This window comes from Chroicocephalus ridibundus, chromosome 7 (assembly GCF_963924245.1).
Source record: "Chroicocephalus ridibundus chromosome 7, bChrRid1.1, whole genome shotgun sequence".
NCBI classification, from domain to species: Eukaryota; Metazoa; Chordata; class Aves; order Charadriiformes; family Laridae; genus Chroicocephalus; species Chroicocephalus ridibundus.
In genome coordinates this window covers 55,728,170-55,739,115 of record NC_086290.1, presented here as the reverse complement: position 1 = coordinate 55,739,115, position 10,946 = coordinate 55,728,170, and the positions used below count along the sequence as shown (strand labels likewise).

The 10,946-nt window shown below is 44.3% G+C and overlaps 1 protein-coding gene across 3 annotated transcripts in view; it reads right to left on the bottom strand.

The window, feature by feature from the left end:
- Nucleotides 1-615: 615 nt before the first annotated feature.
- Nucleotides 616-10,946, bottom strand: part of SLC43A2 (solute carrier family 43 member 2) — a 33,865-nt gene continuing 23,534 nt past the window's right edge. For 2 of the 3 annotated variants that reach the window (XM_063340600.1, XM_063340601.1), the window contains 5 exons: nucleotides 10,701-10,839; nucleotides 10,130-10,262; nucleotides 9,099-9,172; nucleotides 7,233-7,356; nucleotides 616-6,392 (listed from right to left, as the gene is read on the bottom strand). In XM_063340600.1, coding sequence (XP_063196670.1) covers nucleotides 6,231-6,392; nucleotides 7,233-7,356; nucleotides 9,099-9,172; nucleotides 10,130-10,262; nucleotides 10,701-10,839 — 632 coding nt within the window. In that variant the 3' untranslated portion in view covers nucleotides 616-6,230. The other variant, XM_063340602.1, reaches the window with a different exon arrangement.

Below are 10,946 nucleotides of genomic sequence, written 5' to 3'. Positions count from 1 at the left end.
GGGCGGGCGCGAGCCCTTCCCGCCCTTGGCGCGAGCCGTTCCTTCAGCCCGGCCTGAGGGAAGGGGCGGGCTCGGTTCCGTGACTAAAATCCTCTCTTTTCGGGGAGCGGGGAAGGAGGGGCTGGGTATTAACGCCAATAGCTAGGGCTGTCTTACATCGGAAAACCCTTAAGCTAAAGTTAATGGACATTTCTTCCCAATGAGGGCTCCAAGCTCAAAAGGAGGGATTCAAAAGACGTGTAGATGTGGCACTTGGGGACATGGTTGAGCGGTAGACTTAGCGGTATTAACACTTGGCCTCGATGATCTTAAAGGTCTTTTCCAACCTAAACAATTCTGTGATTCATCGAAGGTGTGTCTTAGGACTCCACCTTGTCACCAGGTCATGATTTACAGCATTTTCAAGTCCTCTTTTCCTTGAGAGCAGCAGCCACCCAAGTTGTACCTGTCATTAAGAATAACCCCAAATATTTATTAGAGGACAATTGCAGAAAAAAACCTTTTGTGTGTCCTGTACTCAATAAACACACAGCTAAAGAGCACTAGTTTTACCACTTCGTCACTGGAATCAGAGCAAGGATTGACTTTATTTGACTGTAAAAAAAAAAAAAAAAAAAAAAGCCATACATTTAGCGTCACCAAGCTCAAGCATGGATAACCAAAGTGTGCAGCTTCACTATTGACACTGCACCTCTTCTGTACTGTTCCTATCTAAGGACACTGTAGTTCATCTTTCACTGTTTGAGACCAGTTTATCCTGTACAACTAAGATTGATCTCTTTCTCAAGCTGCTGTCTCAGGTTGGGTTGTGGGGTTTGGTTTTTTTTTTTGTTTGTGGTGGTGTTTTGTTGTGGTTGATGGGTTGGGTTTTTTAAGAAATGAATTCTTTTTTTCTCCAATAGAGATTAATTGACATGTGGCTGTTAGCTCCTAACCTAGAGAAGAAAAAGACAAAGAAACATCCAACACACAGCCGAGCACTTTGGCAGATGACACCGTGTAAAGCATTCATGCTTACATGGTCTCGTTAGGAACTGAGCAATACCTTTATTATGTTCAGCCTCAAAAGGAAAACTAATGATTAACTTAATGCCATGTTTATTTTTAGATAGTACTGCAAGAGTGCACATCACCTTACAAACACAGAAAAGATGACACAGGCCTGCCCCACGGAGCTTACAATTCAACTTTGACAAACACCACGAAAAAATTTGCGAACGGGAGGAGGTGGGGGAGGCTGATGCTGTCAGGTTAAAAAGAGGGGGCTTTCTGAAAAAGAGGATTGCCCCAGGAATAAAAAGCGAGTGACAGAGGGTCAGGCCCAAGGAAGTGACAAGCAGCAGTAGATGACGGCATGAGGCACAGGACACTTGACAAAAACAGATTGCGCAGAGACAGGCTGAGCAGCACAGGCAGAAGAACAAGGACCTGGGGGTTTTATAATTAACATGTAAGAATGCATCTACATAACACATCATTGTTTCAGCTACTCCAGAGAAGATAACATTGTGAAATATAAATCAGAAGTGGCTTTTTTTTTTTTAATTTAAAAAGAAATCCAAAAAAACCCAACAGTCTGTTCCCATCGGGAATCCTACTATAATACTAATTTCCATTATGAATACTTTGCACTTTTAAACCAGGAAGTAGGGAATACCAAAAGCTCTGCAGACGCAGAAAGGACTCAAAGGGACAGGTGGGGGGAAGGGGGAGGGAGGGTAGAAGAATAACAAAACATGTAGTTTTAAAGATTTCATTCTTTTTACCCTACAGTATCTGCTTTATAATTTGTGGCATATTTTCCAAATTCATCAGCCTATCAAGAAGGAAATCTCCTACTTTAAAACATTTTAGTGATTTATTTAATCTCATTAAAATCTCATTATCCTACAATTTTCCTTTGTAGACAGGGCATGAAGAGGCCAGACTTTGTTGTGGGAGCTAAACATTTCAATGGCTGTAGCAGCATTTCATTTAAGTTGGAACCACAGAAAGATTTGCCTTTTTTTTTTTTTTTTTTTTTTTTAAGACATTTGTGTCCAGTTTTATCTCAAGGGTCCAGATACTCTATGACAGTAACTGAACAAAGTTATAAGTGTCCTCTTAAGCAACACAGCACAGATTTTCTCTGTTACTCTTGATGGCATCATTGCATTAGCGCTATAAAGACTGCCGATGGGGCTTGGGTACTGACAGATTAGTGAAAGGAACAAGTTGCCGCTCTCCCTTCCCCATTCTGTTAATTTAATTAATTATTTTTTTAAAAATTACAGATGCGTATTAAATGCATGCAAGAGCCTGTAGAGGCCAGGAGCAGTGTTCCTAGAAGGTGCAATCACCTTTACACAGCAACACCCTTGATTCTGAGGGCACCTAGAAACAGCAAGTACTCACAGATCAGGCTTCTGCTTCATTACGGTCAGTTGGGGATGCTTCTATGGAGGAGATGAGATGTTTCCCACCAACAACCTCCTTTTACTTCTCATATAGATGAGGATAAGGGGGTAAAAGGGCATAAAAAAAACCCCAACCCTGAAATTCTAGCATTTAGGAATACTGAAAGTAATTAAATACATTGACCTATATTTGAGCTATACAGGTAAATGCATTATTGATTTAAATTGATGTGGCTCTCCAGTCTTTGCTAGCCCATTAATTTTTTTCCACGAGGTGGCTCATGCACCTAGAAGAGCGCATCAAGAATTTTCTTGGTCCTGCATCACTTGGCTAGAAAGCAGCAAAGCTGTTTTCCATTCCAAACGTTAAGTAATCCACAATTACATTCCCATAAGCATCAAAGAACGAGGCAAACTGCCCATGAACAATCACGTGTAACAGGACCATCCCAACAGCGTTTGTTTCTGTACTGTGCAACACAACATTTCTGGCTGAAGCCAGGATACTCTGGCCTCTGAGGGGCTCCCCCCAGGCAGGAGGTGCAGCATTTAAGCACTTATGCCACAGTCAGTAGAGTATTTGCACATCTTGCATGCAGACACAGTTTATTTGATAGATCAATTTGAGAATGCTTTTAAAAGCAGTTTCGTTCACAACTGTCAGAATAAATGAAACCCCACAAGATCAGACCAGTATTTCACCTAGCCCAGTACGTATTTTCTCCATCTTTGACCAATTTTTAAGAGACAAAGCATGTAGAAAAGTAATCTTTCCTTGGCATAACTTTCTTATTTACAGCAACTTAAAATCTCCCTGAGTTAGTGGATGCATCAGACCATTGTTTAACCAGCCTCTTTTTTTTTTTTTTTTTTAAAAAGTTATACTTCTGTTCCCAACTACTTTCTGCAGCAGTGAATTCCACAGTTTGACTTTGCAGTGCATTAGAAAGCACTCCCATTTGTCTGTTCAACCCTCAACAATTAAAACTTCATTGTGTACCCACTAGTCCTTGTGATTGCAAGCCAAAGGCACACTTTCCTCTCAAGCTGCAAACAGAGCCTGAAACCGCGACTCAAAGGCATGAGCTCTATTCCTTACAGCTGACCAGCAGCTTCTAAACACCATGGCACATCAGCGGAGACACTAAGCATGTATATCCACTGTTTTACCAGATGAAACTGGGCTACAGGATACTCCTAATAAAGGTCAGGAACTGGGAACTGCAGTGGGGAGGCAGCTGAGGTGGAAGTGATGCTGCGTTAGCACACCAACACCCTCCAACAGCTGCCTCTTTAAGACATTGAGTCAGGACTGTGGCTCAGACACTCACCTGTCTATGAGCTCTTACAAAAAAAAAAAAAAACCAAAAAAAACATAAAAATAAAAAACTTAATCTGTCATTGTCATGTCACAAATATCTCAGAGCAAGAGTAGGAATCTTCTCAAAATATTTAGTAGTAATATGAATTGGGGAAATCCGCAGAAAGCCCTCTGGAAATCTAGGCCAACGGTACTACTGCTGGTGGGTCTCTCAACATGTACTTGAGACAGTGCCAGGTGAATAGGAAAACAAATCAAAGCCCTGCCTCCTCCTTAATTATTGCTAGACACAAAAGAAGAGCTGGGAAGGTTGCTAAATCACCACCAAAGCCAGAGGCCAGCAAAAGACGAGAAGTTCTAGAAAAGTAAAGCGTCGACAGCAGGCAATAAGGCTGTCTTGGAACAAACACATTTAATAAAGGCAACACATTAAAAAAAAAATCCACGAATGTGTAAAATGCTCAAGTGGCGAGTCATTTTGAAACGAGACTAGAAGGTACCATGGAGTGGAGGAGCATCTGAACTGCCCGCAGGAGGCTGGCTGGGGCAGTGACTCGAGATGGCGCTGCTGTCCCACAAAGCTGCCTCGTCATCCTGCGCTGGCAAGGCCACCAGCCAGGGACGCCGCAGGGCTTCCAGCCGTCCTGCCCAGGCTACAGCTGTGCAAGAGGTCACCAAGCTTGCTGATTAGGGAAGGTGAAGGCCTGGCTGGGCTGAGCATCTGCATGCTTCAAACCATCAGCAAAGAAGTGAACACACAGTTTCCAGGTAATTTCTCAAAGGAAGGTTCGAGTGCACTGTTGTTTCTAATCTGCAGTTTACAGCGGGGCAGTGATTGAGTCAGTGATTACTTTTCTGACCAGACAAAGAAGCTGAATGACTTACCCCCCCCACCAGTCTTTGCAGTAAAGCAGGAGTTGGCAGTTCAGAAAGCACCACCTACATCTTCATGACTGCTTTATTTCTGCCCCCAACCTTCCTGCAGCCATTAGCTCAGCCCAGCACATGTGCTGCTGCACACCCATTGGTGATGTCCATCCTCAACGCTGCACGGTCCCGCTCCCAGCAGGTCCAAATGGTGCAGTTGTTAATGCTAGTCATGAGGCTACGGAGGCTGAGCTACTGACCTCAACAAGAATGCTGAAGGCAGAAAAGTCGACTTTAGACAAGACTTAGGAAAACCTCTATAAAAATAAGCAGGTTAGGAATTCCCTTTGTATTCCCTCCATGGTGAACAGGCCTGGGGCACCTCTACCCACATGTATTGCTCTGTAGGTCAGCTTCACCACACAATCAATCAGCATGAACTCTGTCCAGACAGAGCATCGACATTGTAGAAGGCTCTTAATACAGCCAAACCGGCAGCTTTTTGGTCAGTCACAGTAACCTGGTGTTCAGCAGCTTGGGGGCTATTATCAGAACAACGTAAATAAGCTATGGCTAGAGGAAGAATTACATCACCACGTCACCCTGCCGTATGTCCACAGGATCCAGTTACTAGACACAAAGGAGTGTTCTGCACTCTCGATTCTTTTCAACAGCAAGTCAGCTCATGAACACCAACGTATTTGGAGCCCTAGAACTCAGCTTCAAGAAGCTTCTCCACTTTACTCAATACACGCTGCTGCCCCCCTCCCAGGGTCATGTCAGAGGGAAGAAGAGGCAAAAGGCAACAAGTCTCAAAGCACTTCATCGGTAAACAAGATCCAATTCCTATCTCAAAGGTTCCAGGACTGCAGACAGTTTAAAACACACACAGGCGGTTTGTGGGCCAAGAAGAGGAGGAATTCCAGGCTTCTGAAGGCTTGGTCTAGGACCAAGCAGTCCACTAGGCTCTTCATTTCAGTGTGGAAGGCAGATCCGTTGCTCACAGTCTGTGTCATTTGCAGTACTAAAAGGTTTGGGAGCTGTCAGTGCTAGCAGCCAACATTTAGCAATACACTGAAGCTGTGCTCATACACATAGGAATAAAATCCCCTTCCCTGCCTCAGAAACAGTCTGTGGTATGTCTGGATAGACAGTAAAACCACTGTGTCCAACTCCATATCAAGCAGAAAGACCATTACGGAGCCTCAGGGTGGGAGGAGAGCGCAGCTTGCATCTGAGACAGTGTCAGACAAGGTTGGGGGAAGAGGGTGAGAAGACAGATTTCAGTGTCATATTTGCACACTCAAATTATGGTCTTTCTTCCCTCTTCCTCCATCCCTCTAACTCCTTCTCTCCCCATTTCTTATGCAGAGACTCTGCCGCTGGAGAGTGTGATCAGGGGATAATTTAAGACACGATATCTGCGTGGCCTTTATAAAAAGTGTCCTGTGTTCTGGAGTAAGGAGTGAGAAGTCTCCTTCTGCCATACATCTGAGGAAAGCTCAGTCATGATGTCCGGCCCTCACTCCAGTGATGAGCAAAGAACTTGACAGAGCCAGGCAAGTAAAAGCCTGGCTTACACCACAGGTAGAACCCACGGATGTGGTAGGAACCTGTACAGGGGAGGTTGTATTTGAAGCACCAGTTTAAACAAAGGCTTCCTCATTGGGAGTGCCATTGATTTTGAAGAAAAGTTTGGCATCCTCCATCTTCTGTTTTTTTTCTTTCTCTAGCCTGCGTCTGTAGCAGACCAGGTAGATTGGAAGGCAGAAACCCAGGAAGCTCACAGCAAGCAAGCCAACGTTCACCTGCAGGAAGAAAGACAAAACAAAGTTAAGCAGGCTAGGAAGAAGACAACCCAGCCACACATGCCCAAGTGCCAGAACCCAGCCCACGTCACTCAGCTGCAGGCAAACCCGGAGACACCCTGCTCAGTGTATTGGCAACAGCCTCCACCGTATTTATATTTACACTCCTGTGCCCAGAGCACCACACATATAATCTAAATGCTGGGAGAATTTGTTGCTCTGGACCACGGCTGTGGGAGTCTGGTTCCACAGAACAGGCAGGGCTCTTTAAGCTGCAGTTCTTTTACACCAAGCTCGCTGACTGAAGAACAACAGGCTGCTGGGGTGGTCCCCAAGACCACCTGTGTCATGATTTTAATGAGCTGCCCAGACAGACTCTCATCAAGACACCACAATAGTCCTACCCTCAGTAGCCACTTGGCTTTCCGGACATTAGCATCAGCAACCCAAAATTTACTGATAATCAGAGCTAATAGCTCTCAAGGGAGCAGAGTATTTCTACTGCATTTTGAGGTCCACACAGATTCACTTGCTTCTATCTGACAGATTTTGACTCACCGCACAAACTGTTAGCAGAAGGTACTTGTGCAGCCTTCTCCCTTTCTCCCTTTTTCCATAGACCAGCATAAGTGTTTAATGGCTTTCCCTCCCAGGAAATCATTACTCACACCGGGAAGGGTCTCCTGGACAGCACCAAGGTAACAGCAGGCTGAGGGTCACGTAAAGTCCCAGCTATTTTTAACCTTGGTCCATGTACAGAAGTCCTTTTGTTTTCAAAAAAAGCAAGCCAAAAATCATCTTAACCACCAAGCCTTCATGTTAAATTTGAGAAGAACTTGCCCAGAGAGGGTCTCCTTCCAAAGGTCCCGTCAATGCCATAAAAAGAGGCTGCTGCAGAAGGGCGAAGAGGGCACTGACCAACGACTGCAACCCTGTCAAGCTGCCAAACTGAGTAGAGGGGTATCTGTCAACAGAGAAAGCAACAGCATTATTATATGTCACCTTGACTGTTCACATCCCCCAGATCAGATTACATTCCCAGTCGACTAACACAACAGAACACGGTCCCAAGACAGGCATAATACGAAGAACTTTTCTCTCCTGGACTTACGTATAACTACCTCTTTTTTATAGAGTATTTGGTTACACCCGATGATGTGCACAGTGCTTTCTAGGGCAGAATGCCACCGGTGACAAGGCTAGAGCCTTCCTCTTCAGACTATGCTCATCCTGAGCCCTCAAACTTAAGTAGTATCAGATCCAGCACTTGTTTTGTTTTGCAGCTGTACCGTGGGCAGGTGGAAGTGCTTATACAACTACTGTTCCTATTGCAAAGGGAGAAGAGTGTTGATATTTACAAGTTAAAAGCAACGCCTCTTTATCCAGATGACAGCATATGCGGCTGAGCAATTATTTTCATCTGGTCATAACCATTTGCTCCCTTTAGAAGTGAGTGAAACCTGCACAACAGGTTAGTATGTGTTTTCCTTTTTAGAGGACAAGTCTGATCCTATGTCAAACTAAACAATACTGTTGACTGGAAAGTGCTGAATATCTGATACTACTAGTGGAAAAATAAATTTCAGGAACAGTCTACCATCTTTCTCTTTCCATGACTGAGCGGTGTTTAAAAACGGTCAGGTTAAACTAAGCTTGGAAAGAAAGAAATGGATCTAAACCTTCAAATACTCAAAAAAAGTCGCATTCAAAGCAAAAATACCTCACTCCAGAAGTTCCGGAGAGTTGCAATGGTCAAACAGGATTAGTTTACAAGCAAGCCGATATGTACAGCAAGAGGCATTTACCTTGCCTAAGACAAAAATCTTTTGCTTCTGGCTGCCAGGGAACGAAAAGTTTATACATTTTTGAAGCAGTCTTAGATGGGTTTTCTAGTCTGGATTCCCCAGACACTGGGACCGAAACCTTTGACAGAAGGAGTCTGTGGAGTTGTGGTCTCCATCCGTGGACATATTCAAAACCCAACTGGACGCAGTCCTGGGCAACCTGCTCTAGCTGACCCTGCTTGAGCATGAGGGCCGGACTAGATGGTCTCGAGAGGTCCCTTCCCACCTCAACGATTCTGCGATTCTCTGAAAGATAACAGCTTCTTTCTGCTCCTCTGTCCAACAGCTCAGGACAGAGGGGCAAATCTGTTTTCAAAACCAAAAACATTGCTTAATAAGGAAGAAAATATTTAGATTCAGCTATTGATAATTTTGATAAGTTGGAAACGGGATGGATGATCCGTCCTGGAAACGGGAGTAGGTATCACTAATGGTATCTTGAGCAATGCTTAACCTATGTAATTGCAGAGCAGACCAGTAGCAATGTATTCAAATATGTTAATGTTTTACCTGCACCACATGCACATAGCTACTCATTATAAAACAAAACAAAAAAAAGCCTTGAGTTTTTACTATATAACCTTAGTGTCAATAGCCTAGTCTCACCTGAGGCCCATATATAGCTGTGCCTGGCTCACTGCGGTAGCTATGCCAAAGGGATTAGCTGTTTCCAAACAAGGAAGGCACCAGCCAGGACTTCAGTCCAGCTACTGTCATATCCAGTGGTGACTGAGGAAGCAAGTTGCATCATTTCTCCCCTCTGACCATGAAGACTTCACTTCCTGATCTCCCTCTCATCTGGACAGCTTATCATCCCAAACCAGTTTATCTGGCCAGCCATGTATTATAAGCACAGACTTACACAGCTGCATAGAGGCCTCCAACGGCTGAGTGGATGAATCCTCTCACGATTGTGTGTAAAATGAAGGAAAGAATCTGGAAAGAGAAGCAGAAAAGTGTCACGTCTTAGGTGTGCCAAACCCCAACATACCACCATTCCTAAAAGCTGTTCTCCTCTCTAATACAAGGGTGGGCTTGAGGAACCCAGAACCAAAACCTGACAGATCAGCGTAAGGGAAGAAATTTGTACTCAGCTCTAAAAGCACAGCTTTTCCTTACTTTGCAAAGGCTAACATGTAGTGCCCCCTGAGGTTAACCATACACAAGACTAATCTCATTTGTAGAAGGCACTGCTGCAAGGACATGTCCCCAGCAAACCGTGGCCAGGGTCACCATGCTTTTTTTTTTTATTGAGTTCAGTTAATTTTCCACAAGTTATTTCAGACAACATGCAAGTACGAGCAAACTAGGTCTGTTTGCCTACATCACCAAGGCATGTTTAAGTATAGCATAAAATCACTAAACTCTTCTGCCAAAACCAGGTGGTGCCACAAAATAAATATTTTAACAGGTTTATAATCCCACAGGTACCACTGGGCAGAGCATTTGATACAGAAATAGCCTGCTGTATATATCAGTGTCACGCTTCTTACAGCAAGTTTTCTGACCATAAGCAGCTTAAATTGAACCCAGGCTAAATGCACGGGCACTGCTGAGAGGATCTCTCCTGGAGAGTATGGAAGTATTTGTTGTTACAGAGCTCAGATGCAGAAACATCTAAGTTTGAATAAACTGAGGATCAACTCTGACATTTTAACTACAGCTGCTTCTTTAGGTTCTCCCAAGAGATGTAAACCACACGGTATTACTTGTTTCAGCTCTAAGACTAGAGTTCCCAAAGCAGTATAGAAGTCTCCCAGCAGTGGCACAAACCCCTCCTACCACTAACTGGTTCTGCTGGCTTACAGGACCTCCTGCACTGTCCTGCCTGCCACTTTGCCAGGACCCACGCTGCCATCCCCTCCAGCACACCCATCCATTTGACCTATTCACCTGCAACGGTAGATTAGGAATAAGACAGGTGATTCCAAATCCAACCAGCAGGAGATTTGTGAATACAAAGGCATTGGTGGCATTGGTGATTTTCTGGATCTGACGATCACGTTTTTTCTTTTTCTTGTCACTTCTGGAAGGATAGCAAAACCTATGTTACAAAAAGCACTTTCAGCAGCTACGGGAACTCACAGCAAGATTCTCCACATATCACATCAACTCCATCTAAACCAGTTTGGCTAGGGGTCTGCCTAAGGAGGTGGTGGGATCTCCAGCAGTGGAAGCTGAGGAACATCTGGGCAATTATTTCAGTGCTGTTACTCTTACTCTTAAGGCTAGAAGGGAAGTCTGAGCCCCCCCGCTACAATTTAAATTTGCTCTTCTTGACTGATCTTAGTGGACATGGAAGACAGTTTGCTCCTTCCCTCTGCAATTATCAAGTCTTCCTTCAAGCTTTCTTTTCTATACTGAAGAACCAGTATTCTTTTCATCTTTCATCATAAAACACATTAGGCAGAGCAGTGGGGGCCTGCTATGTGGCTGCATGTCCCGTGTGGCACACACTACGCACTGCTCAGCGTTGCTCTCCTCATTCTCTTCTGAGCCATCGTCGCATTCTTTCATTCGCCAGTCCATGATGTACCCAATCACAGGCGCAGTCAGCAAGCACAGCAGCTGCAATACCCCAAAAATGGAAGTGTAGAGAGCCACTGCAGGGGAAAAAAAAAAGTTAAAAAGTTGTCAGTCCAAGTGATACTGTAGCAGCAACAGGAAAAAAGAGTGACAGAAAAGAAACTGTTCCTCCCCATTAATCACC